Raw genomic sequence first — 21,640 nt, 5'->3', positions numbered from 1 at the left:
TGGTTTGCTCAAGAACACAAAGAACTAGGACCCAGGACTCCTGGGACCCAGCTCTTCCTCCCATGTTGACTACTTTTCACGGGAAGCCTTTGCAGCATGCAGGCTGAGCCATGATTTGCCAGGGGTGACAGTAGTGCATTACTGGAAGAATGAAGGGTACACCAGAGACCATATTCAGGGCTGTAGCAAACAAGGAAGTCTTCAGCCAAGACTTTCCTTCTACATTTTGCTGGCTTTTCCTTCAGGCTTCTGTGTCTAAAGGATGCTCCAGGTTTTCCAAACTCTAGCCTGCCAATCTGGAACTACAGATAAGTGCTCCAGGTTCTTTTAAGAGAGAGAATTTTTCTTTGATTTGTTAAGATATAGCATTCCTCTGTACACTCTACTGAATCAAATGAATCATCAGAATGACACAGACAATGATATACCCTGGTTTCTGAGGAAGTGAGCCGGCTTTCCTCCAAAGGCAGCTTAGCTCTTCTCACTAAGTTAGGTGAAGGTCAGAGATCCCATAGGTGAAGGTCAGAGATCCCAGAGTGATGGAGTCTAAGTTCAGCTTCACAGGTAGCTGGCAACCAGGCTGGAGGGTAGACACAGACCTTCAATTTATAAATGAGGGAGAAGGACTATGGTTACCAGGGAAAAAGAATTTTCCCACTGGTCCAGGTGTTACCTCCACATGGATATGCAGAAAAATGTTCCCTAAATAAAATATTCTGCAATAAGCTAGTCTGGCTACCGACAATTTCCCCTATTGACACACTGGATTTATTTCTCTAAGTAAACAGTTAAACCTGCTGTGGATTCCTGTGAGTCACACACCATCTTCGCTGCCAACCCCAACCAGGACTTAGAATTAGCCATTGCTAGGAAACCGCAAATCCCAACTCAATCCTTTTACTCAAGCTTGACTCCTTTCACTGGCTGGATGTCATTAATTTGAGAGCAAATTATTAGAAACCTGGAAAACAGTTCTGAAATGCCTGCAGATTTATGATGAAGTCATTTCACAAAAGGTCACAGGCAACCCTGCTATAATTAAATCTTTCATTAATTTTTAAAATACACAATAACTTACAAATGCATCATAAATTAACCAGATGACCTTGAAGAAATTATTTAGAGCACTGCTTCATCAGAAGCCACTATCTAGCAATTTCCTGAATTTTTATTTTATGAGTGGGGTTTGTCTATTTTCCATTCTTGTTTTTGATTGGGTTACAGTAGCCTATTTATTTGAAATGATTTAGTGTTAATTTACTCAGGGCATTAGTTAGCACTGAAAAGTGATGGTGGGTAGTTAAGACTCTCCCTTCCTTTAGGTCACAACCTCAAAAGTAGAGTGTGACCTACAAAATCACTAAAATATAATTAAATGCAGCTCCTTACATTATCCAGGAGATACTTTTTTCTCATATGTATATTTTGATAAATGATTTCCCTTTCCTCATTATCAAAAATTAGAAAACTATAAAAAATGTATAGATGAGAAAATAAAGGACCCATTAGAGGTAACCACTCTTAATAATCTGTAATGTTCCTTTCAATTCATTCACAGTGTTGTTTTTTCTCAAACTAAGATACAAGTAATAATGAGAAACCACAGCCAGGGTCAGAATTGCTGAAAGTTAGAGGTGCCCTGAGGTTTATAGCAATCTCTCCTCTCTTCTCCTCTCCTCTCCCTCCCCTATCTCATGTGCGCCCACATCACCACTACCACCATTAAAAGCTCACAATCAGATTATAGAACAGATTCCATAGCATTAGACCTGAAATAAACCTCATACAAAACTGTTCTTTCTTCTGTAGGGTGTGGAAGAGGCTTTAGAACATAAACTTCCTATCAGAAGAGCCTTTGACTACCTTGTGTATGTCTTAGACCAGCTCCTGGAACTCTTAGAACAGTGCCTATCTTGTAGTGAGCATGCAATGCATCCTGTTGAATAAAGATCTAATAAGTTCTTGTAATAGAGGCTTGATACATGTGGTTCCCTGAGTCCTTTTCCAAATATCTAGTTCTCTGTGGAGGGCCCAGGCTCCCCAAGCCTTCTCCTGCTTCCTGCCCCATAAGCCTTCCTTTCTACTTCCATGGAGTAAGCTCCTGAGGACCTATTTCAAATCAAAGCGGAAAGAGCAGTGTTCTGAGAAGGCCAGCCATCAGCAGCCCGCAGTTGTTGGTCTCCAGAAATTTAGGCCACATCCTTGGCTACTGGTGTGTGTCCATGCCACCTGATTGTTTTCCCATTAGGGTGTAGATGGGCTTAGCACTAAAGGAGGTCAGCAGCTGCTTCAGAATTACACTGAGTGAAAGTGAGACAGGAACTAGACCTTAATAGAAATAGGCAGGGGATCAGCAGCAAGGGATCCTGCACACAGAGCCTGTATTAGCTGCATGATGCTCCGATCTGTGAGATGACAGACAGAGGCAGGGATTAGCAGGCTTGAAAGTAAGTCCTGGAAGAGGCAGAGGGTGGAGGGGAAATTGAGAAAGAAACTGAAGGTTTAGCATTGGAACTGACAAGGCAAAGGGAAGAGAGCTGATTTTTTACAAGTATTTAAAGACTCTTTCTGTGTCCAAACAACATTGATTCCTTTCTTAAATCTTAGTTTTGACATTTTAAAGTTTTAACATTTGAAATTTTGAGTTTAATATCTGGAATTTTAAAGTCTGTATCAGTGGGTTAGAAACCGGTCATCTGTGGACCTGTGAAAGATGAGTCAGGAGTTGGTGGATGAAGGGGGACCTAAGAGATGCAAACAAGGAGATGATGGATGTTCAAGACAAGAGGGACTACATGGGAATAGAAAGAGCTGGAAGAAAGGAGAAGGAGTGCCACCTGGTTTTCCCATGGCATTATATTTCTCAGCCTCCAACTTTGTGTCAAATTCTGAACCAAGCGATAAAAAGAATCCTAAAGAGAATAAAATTCAACCCCTACCCTTAAATATTTGCCAGTCAGTCCAATGGTATCATTCAATCCCTATGTATCTGATGAGTACCAATCGTGCACAAGCCTCCATGTCCACGGCTCTGGGAGATGATGAATAAGACAGTTGTAAACTCTATGACTCTGATGGACTAAAAAATCCCTCACACTCCCACCACCAAAATGACCAATGCGTAAAACAATTAGAAAACCGTGCAAAAGTAAAGATGATGATAACAATACGCCATGACCCAGCAATTCCACTTGTAGGTCTGTAGCTCTGAGACTTCTATCTAGGCACTTGGAGGCATGCACAGAGATACAAGAATACTGTTTGAAATAGTGTAAAAAACTGTTTGAAATAAGCTAAAGGTCCACTGATAGGAGAATGGAGACATAAGCAGCACATATTCATATCATGACAGAATGCCATACAACATTAAAAGTGTCTGGGCCAGATGGATATGCCCCAAGATAGATAATATTGACTGACAGACTCATGTAGGAGAATGATAGCATTTAGATAAATTATGCACCTTAAAAACAAATAAAGCAATACTACATATATGTTTGTGGATAAATATGTACTAAATGTGTCAACACGCACTGCAAGGATATATATCAAATTAATGGCAGTCACTGATCTGTGGAGGAAATAAAAAAACAGGGTCTGAAAATGGGCAATAATGAGAAGACAAACTCTACTGGGATGCCCTGTACATTGATTAAAACAAATCTGAAGCCAGAGTCATAGTGTGTTAACATAATATTAATTCCAAGGGGTTGGTACACAGGTGCTCATGAGATTATTCTTTGTATTACTGCATTTTTGAAACTTTCAAGGAAAACTTCAAGAAACAACACAGGTATGAAATTGTGGACGTAGAATCTATATTGGAAATCACAAATGGAAACTCTTAAAGGAGCCAGAAGGGCAGCTCGAATGGACCATGAGTGAGCTGAAGAATTGGAGCAGACACATGTACATCAGGAGACAGGTGGGGCAGGAAATAGCATGTCCAGTCCAAAGGGCAGCTGTCGTACAGCTCTAGAAAACTTCTGGACTATGAGCATTCAGGTTCAATGCTGCCAGATGTTTCCAACTTTGCAAATTTTGACTCCATTAAAAATAGTGCAGACCACACTAAATACACCTGTGTGCCAAACCCTGCACCTTAAGAAAGGAAATTCAATGAAAGGAAACGAGTAAGAGCTGAAGGAGCTGAGGAGGGCTTCCTGAAAGAGATGAGCTGCCTATGTGGGTAGAATAAGAAATGAGGAAACTTCTAAGTCATTCCAAATGATTTGCCTATTCAATATTTCATAAAGGAGCGCAATAGAGATAGAGTTTGTGGGAAGGGAAGGTTTGTAGAAATTGTGTCAAAGATTCACACCAGGTTTGTAACAAGCCACAGTAAATTAAGCTCCATGTGCCCTGTCCTTCAGAGTCAACAAATTACAACCTGTGGGATAAATCTGGCCTGCTATCTATTCTGGAAGGTCTACAAGCTAACAACAGTTTTTAAATGTTAGGGGAAGAAAAGCAAATGAATAATGGTATTTTATGACATGTAACAATTGCATGAAATTCAAATTTCAGTGCCTATGAGTGAAGGTTTATTGGAATACACTGAGGCCCATTCATTTGCATATTGTGAATGGCTCTGGCTGCTTTCACACTAGATTGGGGATCAAGTAGTTGCATCGAAGACCCTGTGGCCAGCAAAGTCTAAAATCATTAGGGAAAATCTTTGTGGACCCCTATCTGGTTGGCCAAAGTTCTTCCCTGCAAGTGACTCACATCTTGTTCATTAGACTAGAGAGATTACAAACATCTCTAACGTTCCTCTGTGGAGCTTATTTCCACTTAATTCTCACATCCATGTCAGGAAACCCAAACTCAGAAGGAGAGCAGATAAGGCTTCCAAGGTCACATGGATGCTAAGTGGAAACCTGAGCCCTGTCCCTGGAGTGTGGAGCTCTAAAACCCATGCTCTTGGCCATCACCCCATCACACACAGTCGTTTTTTGGTCAAAATAAATCTTTTCCTTCCAGGCTATTGCCAGCCTCCTGTACATCCCAGTATCACCTAAAACCCCCTACAATCGGCATACATTCTGCTTCTGTGTTCCTTGGCACAAGGAGGAGTGTGCTTCTGAAATGATGGACGTCTGTTGACAACCTGAAGAATGTGAGCCCGCAGCCAGCCTTAGAGGCAGTGACTTCAGAGTTCCACTGGATTTACCGATTACTCGAATGACTTACTTTGGGCAAAGTAAAATCAGGTTCTTCCAGCAAATAGCAGAGAACTGAAAAACAGATCAATGGAAGCAGCACTGGTTCATTTCCAACGACTTTATCAGATGCAGTTACCAGAGGCTAAACAATGCATTTATGCTCAGGGTTGGGTCTCTGCATGGCACTAAGGCTATATTTAAGGGCATGTTCCCTGCTAAGCATGTGGTCACAGTCTCGTGAGTGGAAAGAAGGTCTTCATTTTTTTTAACCTCTGCAGTTTTGGAGTTTGTATAATTTTCTAGGTAAAATGTTCTTTCTCCCCCGTCACTATGGCTATTAGTTCCGCTAGTGGAACAATGGATCTGAGATTTATGCCAATTACAATTGGATTTATACAAGGAGTCAGTGAGGCAATTGGCCCTAGACAATTTGCTGCAAGTATCTCTACCTCTCACTGTCCCCTCTGCAGGACAGGCAGGGTCTACTGCTCCATGTTTGCTCATAATGCTCCCTGTCTACTTCTTGTCTGCAGAGTCACAAAACCTTTTCCAGCTATTCTATCTTCAATCTCTTCTTTGATGTCTCATAGCAACTACAATTTGCCCCATACCTTCCAATGTAATCCTTCTCCAGTTCTAGCACATGTTCACCATATCTTTTCAAACAGGTTGTGTTTGAATGGGTCTTCTGTGACTTGGTGCCTGGAGGACAGTGGCCATCCATCAATACTTAGTGAATAGCTAGCATCCTGTCACTCTTGTTCCCACACACCACGGTCCTTTATTGAACAAACCTTGGAGAATTCTACTACCTTTCCTCAAATTTCAGCTCTTAGCCTTACATTTGAAATTCACAGTCCTTGCTCTCAATTTGCCTCCTATTGAACTTGTGAGGTGAGCAGTGAATTTCTCTGAGCCTCAGTGTCCTCATCTGCTGAGTGATGACAATCTGATCTACACAGCAGGGTTGTTGGGAGAAATCTATAAAATCCAATTTGAGAAAGTGCTCAGGTACCTGACAAAAAAGGTGTTGAACAGACACAGACGGGTAAGAAGGTACTTCTTACGCCTGGCAAGAAGCATCCACTTTCTTCCAGGGAAGCAGGACTTTCCTTTTGGTTTATTTTTTTTTCCCCTGAGAGACTATCAGGTTCTCCCTTGCTCTTGTTAGAGATCAGCTAAATCACAGCCAATGGGCTCAAATATTTTATATCAAGAAAGAATTTCAAATATAGCTTTGAGAATGTAGGAAAGCAGTGTTTCTCCATTTGATTCAACATCTGAGTCAAGCAAAAAAGAGTTCTCCTTAGCGTGCTAATCTGGGGGCAAATACTACACCAAAGAGGCCCGAGTACTCCAGCAGCTGCAGGCAACTCATCCCATCAGGTAGAGAGCCGCTGTCTGAGGTGGCAGTAGGCCCTCTGCTTGTCAATCATCCAGTCCCATTCTTAGCCTTAAGTAATAAGAATGGTCACATTTCACAATGAATTAGGCTAGACTAGATGGTTCCTGTCAAGGTTACCAGGGAGATGCCGAAATAATAACATTTGAAAAGACGGTGGGAAAAAAGAGCAATGAAAGTAAGTAAACCCCATGCTTGCAAGCTGGGGACTGTCTCTCCCACACGAATTCCCTGTAGAGCTCATGTTCGAAGGTACCATGCTCCCCAAGCACTGGCCTTCAGGAGAAGTGGTAGCTGGGCAGACTCTTGTGAATGGTTGAGGAAATTCGGAATCACCCCCTTTTGGTTCTCGTTCTCCAGCTGCCTCTTGGTGGCCACACATCATTCCATCCCTTGTGTCATCATACTCCATACACACCTCTGCACACAGAATGCGGATTCCTACTCAACTCCCAGACCCTCATTACTTGCAACTAGTGGATTCTGATCATAGCACTTCAGAGTCCAGATAAGTCACTACAATCACAATAGTGGTGAGATTATTGGGGACCATAAAATGCATTTGTTAATTCATTCATTTATTCATTTAATCACTGACATATACACCATCATATCCTAAACACTGGTAAACATATAGCACTCAAAGAACAACATATACAAAGATCCTCCCTCACAGAACTTAAAGTCATATGTGTGTGTTTACACACACACACACACACACACACACACACACACACACACACACGAGTCTGTGGATCAAGGGCAGATGAAAGTGGAGGAGGAAGCTACTGAAAAACAATGCCATTTTCATTAATATTTATTTTCCAAAGCATGGTGAAGGAAAACTACATAGGGCTAAGACAGCATGTGGCATGAGGGTCCTCAATGTAATCTGGTGGGCTAAAGAATGTGCCAGAAGAGCTAATACTTAAGCTGAGACCTGAAAGATATCCAGAAGTTTGGTTGTTCAAGTTCAGAAGGCAAGCACATTCCAGACAGATATACAAAAACCCAGGGGCAGGAAGGCACCAATGGATCAGAGAAAAGTAGTCAGTGTTGGGGACAGAAATGAGATCCCAGACGTGTGATCAAGTATAGACATTTATAGACTATTCAATGACTTAATCCTAAAGGCAATAGAGAGACTTCCATGGGCTTCGAGAAGAGGAATGGCATTACCATATTTTCAAATTCAAGAACATCACTCTGGATACAGGTCAAATTCTTAAACATAATTAAAGACCCTTCAAAATATCAATCCCTTGAGACCCAGCCATGTGCTCTTTTGTGGCACTTTACTTTGTTTGGTTCTTTGTCTTGAAATCAGTCATTGTTTCAACAAATAATTACTGACCTTCTACAATGTGGCAATTCCTCTTTCAGGAGGAGTACTGAGGTTACAGTACTCAATAAAACTGAAAAAAAATCTGTGCTTTCTTTGAGCTTATATTCCATTACCTATTAATTGGTTCTCCACTGGTGAACTGCTATGAAATTTCAAGACCAACTCAATCATCACTTTTTTTTTTGTATGTGTGAAGTTTTCACTTCCTTTTACTCATATCCTGGTTATACAACCAGGGTTCTTTGATGATTGGTATATCTCCTTCCCCAAACACATTGGTGTGAGTGTTCTTTGAAGGTAAAAAGAATTGTATTTACCTCTTTAATACCCTCTAAGAGAGTCTGAAACATATTAGAAGCTCATTACACAATTTTCAATTATAAACTGCGTATTATTCAGAGCTATCCAGAGAAACAGAACCAATAAGTTATACATATACAGTTGACCCTTACCCTTGAATAATGCAGGGGGGGTTAGGGGCATCAAGCCTCTGCAGAGTTAGAAATCTGTGTATTACTTTTGGCTCCCCCCAAAAACTTAATTTTTAATAGCCAAATGTTGACTGGAAGTCTTACTGATAACATAGTCACTTAGTACATATTGTGTATATGTATCACATAATGTATTCTTACAATAAAGTCAGCTAGAGAAAAGAAAATCACAAGGAAGAGAAAAAATACATTTATAGTGCTGTACTGTATTCATTGAAAAAAAATCCACATATATGTAGACCAGTGCAGTTCAAACCTATTGTTCAAGGGTCAGCTGTATATGTGTGTATATACATACATACAGAGAGAGAGACAGACAGAGAGAGAGAGAGAGAGAGAGAGAGAGAGAGAGAGAGAGAGAGAGATTTACTTACTATAAGGAACTGGCTTACACAATTATGGAGGTTGACAAGTCCCAAGATCTGTTGGGTGAGTCAGCAAGCTGGAAACCCAAGAGAGCTGATAGAGTAGTTCAGGCTCGAAACCCAAGTGGATTTTTTAGTTGAAGTTCAAGGACAGAAAAAGCCATGTCCCTCAGTTCAAAGGTAGCCAGCCACTCAAGAGGAATTCTCTCTTGCTCAGGGAAAGCTCAGCCTTTTTGTTACATTCAGACTTTTAACTGACCGGATAAGCCCCACAAACATTAGGGAGGGCAGTCTGCTTTATGATTGAAATATTAATCTTACCCAAACACATCCTCACAGAAATATGTGCGACCAAATATCTAGGCACCCAGAGGCCCCAGTCAAGCTGACACAAAATTAACCACTGTATCCTGATAAATATTTACATCCTCTAAATGAAGGTAGCAAGATAAAGCGATATAACCTCAGTGAGAATGAGCTAGCCTTTCTTTCTCCCTGACCAAAGCTGAGCTACAGAGTTAGGGTTAAGCCCGAGGAGAAAAATCCAGAATTCAAACAGCCTACATCATTAGTAAGTTTTTGGTTAAATGACAAGAGGAAGCACGTTTATCCCCAAATGGACTCCCTGCCCTCACAGTGCTTAGGGAATATATCAATTTTTTTTGAGCTCCTGCTTCCCTCCATGTCCTTGTCATTCCATGAGGGGAAAACACTGGTTAGCCAATTGGGCCACCTGGGTTTAAAGTCCTTTTCAAATCTGAGGGAGAGACAAAAATTGCCTCTTGGCAATCCTTCCAGGGCTCACACTTGTGGCTGTCTGAAGAACCCTGACAAAACCTCAATTATTTTCATACTAGAGAAACTCTGAATTTGATGAAAAGTTAAAAACAGGAAGCCTGAATTGTTCATACTTGGTTGGACAACTGCTTCCAAACGCATCTTAATTTCATGAAAATACCTGCCTGTCCCAAATCCCATGTAAGGCAATGATGCCCTCCCCTAGTTCCTGCTACTTACTAGCATTTAAAGTATCTTGATAAAGAAGGTAGAAGGGGCAGAAGCTGTGACCGCTCTTGCGGAGTCTTGGTGGGGAGGAAAGAAAAATAGGAGTGCTATCTCGTCTTTTCGGTAAATGGTTTGGCCCTGAGGTCAATCTCCTTCGTATCCATGTGATGAGCTAAACTCTATCTGAAGCTGAGAAAAAAATTATTACCATGTAAGATTAGATGAACACAGAATTTAAAATGTAGCCTTAAACTTGCTGGGGAATGCCAGGTCATGTAGAGACTGGTGTATATATGATATCGTTCAAAGCAATGCCCACGATAAGCATGCAATGCATTCAAAGAGGGCTCATACAAGAAAATGCAGGATCAATCACATTATGGGATGAGAGGAAAACAAAATAAAAGGGGGACTGGTATCTACCTTTGGTACAAAAGCAGGAAACACCTGACTTTAGGACCATGTATACCTTCACTGCCCAAGTTCTAGGACTATGTCAGGTTTGACTATGAAATGCAGCCATATCTGGCTTGATAAATTCAAGCAGAATCTACAACCTTCTTGAATGCACACTTGCCTTATAGAATTTAGAATTCAATACTTTAAATCCTTGATGGACATGTAAAGTCCTAGAAAAGAGGAAGGTTTTCTTTCTATAGCTAGTGATTAAGTGAAGGATAGGAAATAATTTGGAAAAGTTAGTTCATGTCAAAGATCTTCATGAAAAAAGATGACGGTATTCCCAGTATCCCATATGCTTCCCAGAATTCACAAGAAAACATTTTAATCTCTTGGCAGAGTATTCTGGGTAAAATGACAGAGTCATTTGTATGTCACATTTATTTAATGTACAATCAGGTAAACTTTATGAAGACAGGAATTTCTCTGATTTGTTCATCTAGAACAGTATCTACCACATAGGCACCAACGATGTTTTTAACTTCTATTACTATTTTTTTTTTTTTGGCAGTATAACTATAAAGGTCATACCAGGCCCCTAGATCCTTGAGATTTCTCTCTACTTGTATCTGTTACCTATCTCTCTCTCTATACATACATGTATAGGTAAATGTGTATGTGTATGCGTCTGTATTTATATACACTTGCATATACATATTTATGATAGATGTATATATATAGATTTACTAAATCATTTGTATCTTAGAAATACAATTTATATTATGATGCTTCCTTTGAACATCCAGAACTTACACTTCCACCATACATTATTGCTGCATATGCAACAAATGGTGAAGCTTTAGACTCTAAGCATCAATAATATACTGTATCTTAAATAATGTGTATGCTTATACAGCTACACTTGAATACAGAATTGTTAACTTTTAATAAAGTGATTTCTCAGCTTAGCAACAGAGTCTGTTTGTTTAGAAACTTTCATTAGAAATTTGGACAGTGAGACAGTTCTGTTTAGGGTGTATTTTAAGAAAATGGGAAGAAATTCCTGGACAAAACTCAGATTACAACCTTACATCCTGAACAACAAACTCTGCAGGAAATCCTTGCTCATCTTTTATGACAGAACTGTCCAGAGAAGTCTTACCATAACACAGGTTCGCATCTACAGACATCAGTTAGTAACATAATATACCCCATGGAGAATCAGAGCAGCTCTTCATAGGGTTTGACATCGTATCTTTCAGTTTTCAACCACAGAGCTCCAGGATCCAACCCAGCACCTAAGACATAGCAGAAGCTCAAAAATGAGCATTGAGTCTTTAAAAGACACAGTTCACCGCCCTTGGAGTTAAGAGATAATATTTTCCTGGCAATTTGAGAAATTCGGAGAGAATTAAAGAGAACTTAAAAAAACTCTTTGTGGCACTTGTCCAAAACATTTTAAAGGTATTCTTGTGGAACCATTCAGATTTTCTATTATAAACCTTTTTTTTCCCCCCAGTAATGAGGATACTGGAAATCCTAGACTGTTTCTGTATACAAGTCCTGTAGACATGACACACTTACAGGGCTTCTGCTAAATTTGCTAAAAAGGCAAAGAGTTTTAGGATTTCAACATTTTTAAAAGAAGCAGGAGTGATTCAGTCTTAAAATGAAGAAATGAATATATAGCATGGTTAGCTACCAGACAGTTAATCCACAGCCACAGGATTCTATAGAATTCTAACTCGGGTGCCCTAAACCTGGGATCAGATTTTGTCCATTTATTATATTTGTTTGTTTTCCCCCACTTGTGCACCATTTCTTCTGTCATTTTTTGTCAGTTTTTTTCTGTCACTCTGAAAGCCCAGTGTGCGTGTGCGTGCTGGTCAACACTTTGGGTGTGAGAATGGAAGTAGAGGGGTGGAACACGGCAGAGGAGTCAAGTTGGTGGCCAGTTTATGACCTCTGATCACAACTGCATAGCTGTAGTTAAGACCGATTTTTTAAATGATACCCTGGGAAAAAGATAAGACATGGAACTAGCCATTTGCTCCTGTATCTGCCTTCCCTTCAGAGCCGGTTAAGGAATACTGGAAGAGACTGGTTCAAACCATAAAGACATTTGTAACACAAAGTTTCAAAGAACAGCAGTGTTCCCTAGAGGAGGAAGACCAGACTCTTCTCCCAAACCAGCAGAGAAGCATTCTGGGAGCCCTTCTGTGCCAACTCCACGACACGGCAGATTTCCCCTAATCTTACCCAGAAGATTCCCTCAATTCCATTCAGTGATAATTAAGCCATAGAGTGTTCTAGTCACTTGAAAGTGAAGGAGGCGAGGGTGGTATTGGCTGGTAGAAGGTTACCATAACTATCTTCCCATATCCCTCACGTACACACATGCACACAAACGCACATAGGTGATCAACTTTTTAGGAATTAAAATTATATAGAGTTTTAAAAAATCGTAGCAACTTACTATTTTCTTTAACATTCAGAAAATATTTCAGGAATTGTTAAAGCCTTAAGATGATCTATTCTCAATGTAAAGTGATATACAAAAACGTTCACAGCAAATTAACTTGAAGTAGAACAACAACTCCGTGGTGTGTGTGTGCGTGCGCGCGCGCGCCACAGGCTCCAGGAGTACTTAAAATATTCTCTTATTTCAGTATGTGGGCTATTTTGTTTGCTCTGTCCCTGTGCCTCGCCCCCTACTGGACAGTTTTGGAAAGAAAACATGTCTAAAGACTGAAGTTTTCCATTTGCTTGGATTTTGGACACATGGAAATTTACAATATCTTAAATTCTGTTAGAAATCTTAACTGCTCAATTAGAAGCCTAGCTTCTCAGACGCTGTCAGTAGCCTTCCCAATCAGTGGGGTATAAGGTTGCATATTTCCATTTTACAGATGAGGAAACTATGGACCAGATTGAAATGCTTTGGTGTTGGATTCCCTGGGAAAACCTGTGGCCTCAGTGGAAACAGAACCCAGTTCTTGAACTCCTTTCGGCCACAGCAAAACAAGTACTCACGTCATGATTTGGGTCTCCACTCCCGCCTCCACCAGAGCCCCGTCAACAAAGAGAGGAACCGAAGTGAAACCATACTTGTCCCAGGAGTGGCCCTCGTCAAAACTCACCCTGGGTTGGAAACAAGTACATGGAAGAGACAGCTGAAAATAAAACCATACTCTTTTGCAACAATTTTTCAGGTTATTAAATTCTCCTCTGTATCTCACTTTCTGGCAGCTTGAATTATCAATAGGCATTAATCTTCAGCATCTCCCTATATTATTATGAGATTTGATCAAAACTGTAATTCCTGTCCCAGGCAGAGATAGCACCAGACTGCAGAAATATTTCAACATATTAGAATCAAAACACACACACACACACACACACACACACACACACACACACACACACACCCCGACACCACCAACCAACCCAAGCAGGAGGACTTAGTGGATGGAGTGTAACGTTTCAAGTACTCAGAATAGAACTGAGGTTCAATTTACAGCACAATCAATTCAGTCCCTGGAGTTTCTGACACAGATAAATTGAGTAGTGCGGGGTGTAGCCTATGGGAGGGGAGGTGTGTGTCTTTCAGATCAAACCTTAAGAAAAGCAATTTCCTATTTGTTCAGAATGAAAGTTAGGATCATTTTCCCTCCCCAGTGCCACTTTAAGGAGCTGTTAGAGATGAGTGCTGAGTGTCAAAGACATTCTAGACAACACTATCCCTCTTTTGTCCAGTGCTAAGAGAAAGGTCTGGCCCTTTGTGGACACAGCACCTGAAACTCTTTAAAGAGAAGGTTACTAGTGGAGGAGACTGGGGCAATTCTGAGTGCTTGCTTCTTTTCCTTTCTTGATATTGTCAAGTACCTGACCCTCCTTCTTCCCCAAAGCAGCTTTATTTGCTTTATTCCCTGTGCTCCCTCCTCCTGGCCATATTAATTCTTAATTCTTCCCTGACTCCATAACTCAGGGTTCTCTGAGTTCAACTATAGGAACTCTGTAGGCTTTTCCTCTCATAATGCTGAGTGATAACTTCTTAATGGATCTTAAATCCACCAGTTCAAAACGATAATCTTCAGAGTTCAGGGGTCATGTATGTCTTGTTAATTGAATGCTTTCCTAACACCACCCACACATCTTTATTATAAGATTTCTTACATGATATTACATATACATTTAGATAAATACGTGTCTGATTTTTCCACTGAACTGTGAGCTTTTTGAGGTCAAAGTCCATATTATTCATTTTTGCATTCCTAGCACCTAGCAAAAAAACAGGCACCTAGTTGGCACTATATAAATGTTAAATGAATAAATTAATGAAAGAAATAAAGAATGATTAATGGCACTCTTCCAATGCATCCACTTTTTTCAAGCGTGATTTATCTTGGCATTCATGTACTGGCTGCAGGAATCTCTCCATTACTGGTCAACCTACTCAGCCTGTTCTCTACATATCTACTTCTTTGTCTCTCTCCGACTCTCTGTCTCTGTCTCTTTCTCTTTGTCTTGTCCTTTCTTAACCAATTTCTGAATTTATGATACACCTAAGTCTATATTCACACAAAAAACGAAAAGCAGACAGTCCAAACTTAAGTTTTTATGAGTTCACAAATTGTGTCTGTCTTGACTTTTCTAAAATATTGAGTTATTTTTGACATGTAAAAATTATATACATTTAAAGTGTGCCATGTGATATTTTGATATATGTATATATTATGAAAAGATTACCACAATCAGGCTGGTTTCCAGGGGTAGTGGTGAGGAGGCAGGAGGGAGAAATGAGATGTTGCTCAATGGGTTCAAAGTCTCAGTTATGCAAGATAAATGAGTTCTGGCGATCTAACATGTAACATGATGATGATAGTTAACAATACTGCCTTGGGGCGCCTGGGTGGCTCAGTCATTTAAGAGTCTGACTTCTGCTCAGGTCATGATCTCATGGTTATGATTCGTGAGTTTGAGCTCCATGTCAGGCTCTGTGCTGATGGCTCAGAGCCTGGAGCCTGCTTCAGATTCTGTCTCCCTCTCTCTCTGCCCCTCCCCCACTCACACTCCGTCTCCCCAAAATAAATAAACGTTAAAAAAAAAACCCAAAAACAAAAAAACAATACCTCCTTAACTTTTAAGAATTTGGTCATTTCAGACTTTTTTTTTTTAAATAGGCTGAAAGCTACATAATCATCCAAGCTGACCTAGAGAAAGTTGGGTAGATATGAACTGCTTTTCTTAAAAATGAGTTTCTTATTTCGAAGGTGAAGATGAAAGCACAATTGGGAATGAACTTCATACCTTTCTTGCCATTGACCTGCTCAGTTCCTAAAATAATCATAGTTGTTTTCGAGTATGTCCTGGCCACTAACTAGTTAACTAGGCAATAGCTCTAGGAGATAAGTAAGCATTTCTTTAGTTATTTGTTTGGGTGACTTTGGATAAACTGGGTTTTATACTGATAGGAAGAAGCCAAAGTGAGATGAAGGCCTCTGTCCTATCTCGTTCTCTGAATTTCCTTACCAGTGAAGATCACTTATTAACACTAGCAGAGAAAATAATGGTGGGTGCTACCAATGTCCCAGGGAAGGAGGAGCCTTCCTACCACTGCCATTGAGAACAAGGCAGAAGATAGTCATTATTACTTTGTACAGTGGATGAGACACCACAGAGTAGACACGGAGGGACCATCATAGCCTTCTAGCTCTGAGATGGAAGTTCCAAGGAAAAGCCAAGCCCAAGATGAAAAGAAAAACTGGAAAATAAAAGGCCTGTTGTATGAACTGAGTTCATGTGGAAGGAGTAGAAGCATGGATTAGATGGAAGAATGAGATCAGAAGAAAGACTAAGAAATGCCAAAATCCACGTGGGAAAGCTAGCATATACAATAACCAAAATCCAAAGAATCCATTACAAACCATGCTTATAAACATAAGCAAGGAGACATCCCTATAGAATCAGGGTGAGGAATGGATCCCGTGATTCTCATTTATGGTCAGCCTACCACTTGGAAGGTCACGACTGTGCCATACTGGTGACTTTATGAGATCAGGAACTTCTAACACTTGAATATTGTGAACTGAGGTAATTATTAAAAACAAAACAAAACAAAACAAAACTCCTGAACAAACTCCAAAAAATAGGACATTAGAAAATTTAATCTCTTGGGTATCAGAAATTTGGGTCTGGATGGCCTGCCATTTATGTGAGCTATTCTTTTTTGATTACAGGGAGGTTTTTTTAATGTTTTGAAGTAACTATAGTGAATGGTATCCCCAAGGGATGCACCTTCTTTTCCCTACTCAGTTCAATAACTCATTAAGGGCCCAGACAAAGGAATTGGGAATTCTTTATTAGATCCACAGGTGAAACTGAAAATTGTTAGGGTCTCCAATACTTAGGTGTAAAGTTCCAACTGACCTCTAAATAATGGCAAGACAAGAATACAAAATCAAAATAAAATACACTTCCTTTATAAATATATATGATGCTTAACTGTACCTGGTCTGGCAGTGGCCTCTGTTTAAAGGATCTAGGGGTGAACAAGAAAGGGAAGGCCCTAGTGTAAGTGGAACTTACATTCTAATTTGAGGACACAAACAATATTCAGACAAATGGATTAAAAATATGAGTTATAAAAAATATGAGTTACAAATAGGTGTCATGAAGACAATTAGAACAAAGTGATGTGGTAGAGAGTGACCACAATAGCTACTTTGTATTGAAAGTTTAAGAAAGTCCTCTTTGAAGAGGTTATATTTCAACTGAGGTCTGAATGATAATAAGGAACAAGCTGATTAGACCCTGGTAAGAGCCATTCCAGAGGTAAGACCTAGTGTGAAAGGAAGTTGCTTTCACAAGGGAGAACAGAAAGATTGCCAATGGCTGTAGATCAGTGGGAAAGTAGATTATAGAAGGAAAACGGAGTCAGAAAACAAGACCAGACAGACTATGAAAGACCTTGTTTCCATCTGCAAGGAGAGAGATATAATTTGCTTTAAATTTAAAACATAATTTTCATTTCTTTATAGTGAATGGATTGTCAGGACTCAAAGTGGATGCAAGGAGATGAGCTGAGGGAAAGTGTAACAATTGTAAGATACCAAGTAAGAACAGGGGCCTGGACAAAGGTTATAGTAGTGGAGAAAGAGATGGAAAAGATACTTTTAGAGGTGGAGTCAATATAATGTATACAGGTTGCTTCAGCAAAGGAAATAAATCATGGACAACAGATTTTTAGGGTTAAGCTGTTGAGATGGGGAAAGGGGATGGGGAAAAGGATGGGGAAAAGCTTTTTTTGTTTGTTTTTATTTGGTCCACATCAAGGTTTAGGTGCTTTTTGAACTTCCAGGTTGAGACATTGTCAAAGAGACTTTTGGATGGATGGATCTAAACTTCTGGGGAGTAATAGATGTTGGGAATGTAGATTTAGAAGTCACTTATAAGGTAGGACCAACTTAAAACAGAATGCTTAATTAGAAAAAAAAAAAAAAAAAAGCTCCACAGTCAGAGAAAGGAAAAGAAGAACTAATGGTAAGCTCAAGCTGAAAACAACTGGGGTCATTGTCAATCATACTTTCTAGAAATGATGCTATTATAAGAGGTAATCAAGCCACGGTGAGTCTATGTGAGTCTAGTATGTGTTCACAGATAGCTAACATGCATAATAGAAAAAACTATCCTTCTATTAAATCCTAAATACTGTGTTTAGTTACAATCATTGTAGAGAAACTGACATTCAATGTGATTAAAGGTAAAAAAAAAAAACAGGTTGTTCTGAAAACAGTTTATATGAATTGAAGATAGCTTAGGGTAAAGAAGAGTAGAGCTGAATTAATTATCATGTCTTTTACTTTTTTTTTTTAGTAAGAAAGGTTTAGTTAAACAAAACGCTATTTGTTGACTACTAAAAAGGGACAATGTCTGTGAAAGAAATAAGTAGTTGAATGCATAAAAATATCAATTAAAATACAGATAAAAAAGAAAATATTTCCATTCTCATAATGGTTTTAAAGAGAATAGTCAAATATTTTTGCACAATAATTTAAGCTCCCAAGTATTTGTCTTGTTCATTTTTATAGCGCAGCCCTTAAACTAAAGCTGGATAGATAGTATATGCTCAATGAATGCATGAGGAGTAAGTGCATAAATGCATAAAATCAGTCTTGAGCTGCATATCTGATCGTTTTCTAGAGCTGAGGAAGGTTAGACAAAGAGATCTCTTGAGGTCCTTTCCAGCTATATAATTCTTTAATTATGTGCAATGCTGGATCCCACTTATTCAGTATAGCTCTGGGCAGCAGAACAGGTAATGATGGACATTAATTATAGTAGGTTCACTACTGCTCAACCTAAAAACATTGTTTTAACAGCTAAAGACATTATACAAGATGGGGAAATCTCTGTCTTGGGTATATGTGAGTTGCTTAGCACTGTGGTATTGTGGTGAAGTAGGGTGATCCTCTGGGGTGTCCAAGAGGTGTCTGCTACACTAGGTGTGAAACCAGACTACACATTCTCTAAGACCCTTCCTTATTCCAGCATCTATGACTTTATAATACTGAGATGAGAGCCACTAAAAGGAAGATACCTTCCAAGGACAACGAAGTCCTCCCCAGAGAATCAGTGTCCTCCCTTTGGTGAGGTACATTGTTCCATCTTATTTTGTCACAAACACATGAGGTGGTAACATTTTAGCCACCTGGAAGTTCTTCACAATAGCACACGTACTTTCCCTTTTCAGAGGCATGTATGGTTGGAACTGTTGTTTTCATGTGAATGTTTTTCTGAACAAAATACTAACACTCACAGCCATTTATAGAAAAACAAAGGAACAAAAAAGGCCAGGTGATGTTTCATTTCCTGTTTCCAAGAACATCCTATTGAAAGGAGACACTGACAGCTTGTCAGGGCAAGCAAACAGTAGGACCCCAATCTACCTGCAGATTAGTAGCTCTGACTATTTTGAGTTTTCATTAGAGCACTGCATTCCATAGGGCTCCATTATTCACTTTACCCTAATGCATCTATGGTATAAAGATAATGCTGGATGCAGGGCTTACCTGAAATAGCACTTAGGTTCTAATCTCTATGCATCCAAGAGTACACGGTCACAAATAGATGGGTTCATTTGTATGCTGTTTTGTCTTCATGCATATCTAGCTACCTATCATTTCAATTTATGGGAAACAGCATGCCTTATTAGCCTAGCTAAAGTTTCCTCAGCTTTTCAATTATGACTCCTATTTTCTCTGAAAGGCAATGTAGCTATTATTTAAATTTGAGAACCACTATACCCTTGTGTGAGAGTGTGTAGGCTGGTGTTGTTGTTTTTTTCTATGTGAATATATATACATCTATGTACAAAATAATGTCAGTTTGAGGCCTACACAGAAAATGACAATGAACTGATTAGTTAACTTTTCTTCCACTTAAAATGAGCTACTTGTTTACCTTGAAAGCTGTGACTTAATTAGAAGCTACTGGTGATGAAGAAACTGCTTGTGTTTCACAAGCTTGCAGTTCATAAGCAAGAGACAAATATCAGTCAAGAATTTCATAAGGGAACACTGATGATAATGACATGGTCAAGTCCTTACAAAATACTCACTTAGCCTTTGAAAGAGAAGTGCAAAGGGGAATTCTTGAATAAGGTATTTCTTATTGTGTTCTAACACATGACCCCAATAGCTGGTATTTAACCATTGCAGAGATGATTTCAGAGCCTGGCATTCATAGGTAGGCAAGCAAGTAGAAATCATGGGTGGCGTCCAAGTTCAGGGAAATATTTGTAGCATTTATGACAAACAGCAGTGTCAACATCCTTTAAATGGAGAAAATGCTATCTCAAAAGTTTCATTTGAAAAATACTTTGTAACTTGGAGTAGGCAAGCAAATGGAAGGTAGTATTATCACTGTTACTGTAAGAGGAAGTTCAATGCGAATGCAGCTATTTTCTCCTGAGCTTTGAAAACATTTTCTAACAAAAAAACAGATATTTCACGGAACTAGGGAAAACTCAAACTTTGTATTGAGGATTTTGAGAGACATGATTTTGTCCTACTTACGTATCCCTGAAAGAATATTAAGAAGTTTTCCCAGCATGCATGATTTCCCTCCAAAAATTCCCAGATAAATGCTCCTTTGGGAAGTGATCAGGTCTTGGGTGGGAAAGAACTACAGAACAGACTCAACAGTCAGACGTAAGGATGGTAAGATGAACCAAAACCAAAACTCTCTAGTTCATGCCAAATATCCTCTCCTTTTCTGTACCCCAAAGGAAACAACACCACCAAATTCCTCTTTTCCTTAGAATAAGGAAACTGTTGTGCAAAAGGGTCTAGAAATCAACCATTAAGTAAGTACTAGGTTGCTATCATAATGGAGAAAGAGCAGGAGGGTGATGGTCAAGTGTGAGATGGGGCTATCAGCCCCCTTCTCTCAAGACTTAAGTGGAGAAAATCTGCTCAGCTATATCTGTCTGCAGGGCATTTATCAATTCTCTTATTGAGACATAAATGCAATTTTTTGGTAGGGGCTAAAAATGTTGCCTTTCTTGGTGAAAAAAACAAACAAATGAATGTGTTTTAAGAGTCAAGTAATCCTTTCTGAGAGTGCAAGTCCTACTCTATCCTCAGTGGAGAAACTCTTCCCTCCACAAAGAGGCAGGTCTTTGCAATAAAAGAGATTACTTACAGGTTCAACCTGGGATTTAAGCTCCAATGAGTCCTACCCACCCTAACTTACGCACATTCTTGATTCCGATCAGATATATTTTCTTAACACTCCCCAATTTTCCTGAATCCCAGGTTTTGGTAAGGGTTTCCCTTCCCTTGACTGCTTTCATCAGTCCTCTGACTCCTGGCATCTTTTTCTCAAAAATCAACTCTCCTGTCACCATCTGCACGAAGATCCCTTACACACTGGGCAGGACTCCATCCTGCACTAAGATCCCAACAACGCACCGGGCCAGCATGCTTTAGCAGGCATTGCTTGGATTTCTGGTGACATATAGACTGTCTAAGCTCCTTATCTTGACTATGATCTCCTAGAGGGCTAGGACCATGTGATAAGCCTCTGTACACTCAGTAAAGATCTGGAAAATTCAGTTAAAACAGAAGAGCATCCATAGCAGAGACCCAACCTAGCGCTGCCAGGTACTAGCTGTGTAGCCTTGAGCAAAGTATTTATTATGTCTGCATTTCAATGCTATTATAATTATGTGATAAAAAGAGTACCCACAAGGGCGCCTGGGTGGCGCAGTCGGTTAAGCGTCCGACTTCAGCCAGGTCACGATCTCGCGGTCTGTGAGTTCGAGCCCCGCGTCAGGCTCTGGGCTGATGGCTCGGAGCCTGGAGCCTGTTTCCAATTCTGTGTCTCCCTCTCTCTCTGCCCCTCCCCCGTCCATGCTCTGTCTCTCTCTGTCCCAAAAATAAAATAAACGTTGAAAAAAAAAAATT

The 21,640-nt window shown here is 39.8% G+C and overlaps 1 protein-coding gene across 2 annotated transcripts in view; it reads right to left on the bottom strand.

Moving 5' to 3' along the window:
- Positions 1-21,640, bottom strand: part of SORCS3 (sortilin related VPS10 domain containing receptor 3) — a 595,481-nt gene that overhangs the window by 63,705 nt on the left and 510,136 nt on the right. For both annotated transcript variants that reach the window (XM_040486371.1, XM_040486370.1), the window contains exon 14: positions 13,206-13,313. In XM_040486371.1, coding sequence (XP_040342305.1) covers positions 13,206-13,313 — 108 coding nt within the window. The remainder of the gene's footprint in view (positions 1-13,205; positions 13,314-21,640) is intronic.

The sequence above is a fragment of the Herpailurus yagouaroundi genome, unplaced genomic scaffold, assembly GCF_014898765.1.
Source record: "Herpailurus yagouaroundi ecotype Mexico unplaced genomic scaffold, PumYag 163, whole genome shotgun sequence".
Classification (NCBI taxonomy): Eukaryota; Metazoa; Chordata; class Mammalia; order Carnivora; family Felidae; genus Herpailurus; species Herpailurus yagouaroundi.
Note: the sequence above shows the minus strand (reverse complement) of the source record. Positions and strands in the feature narration are given on the sequence as shown.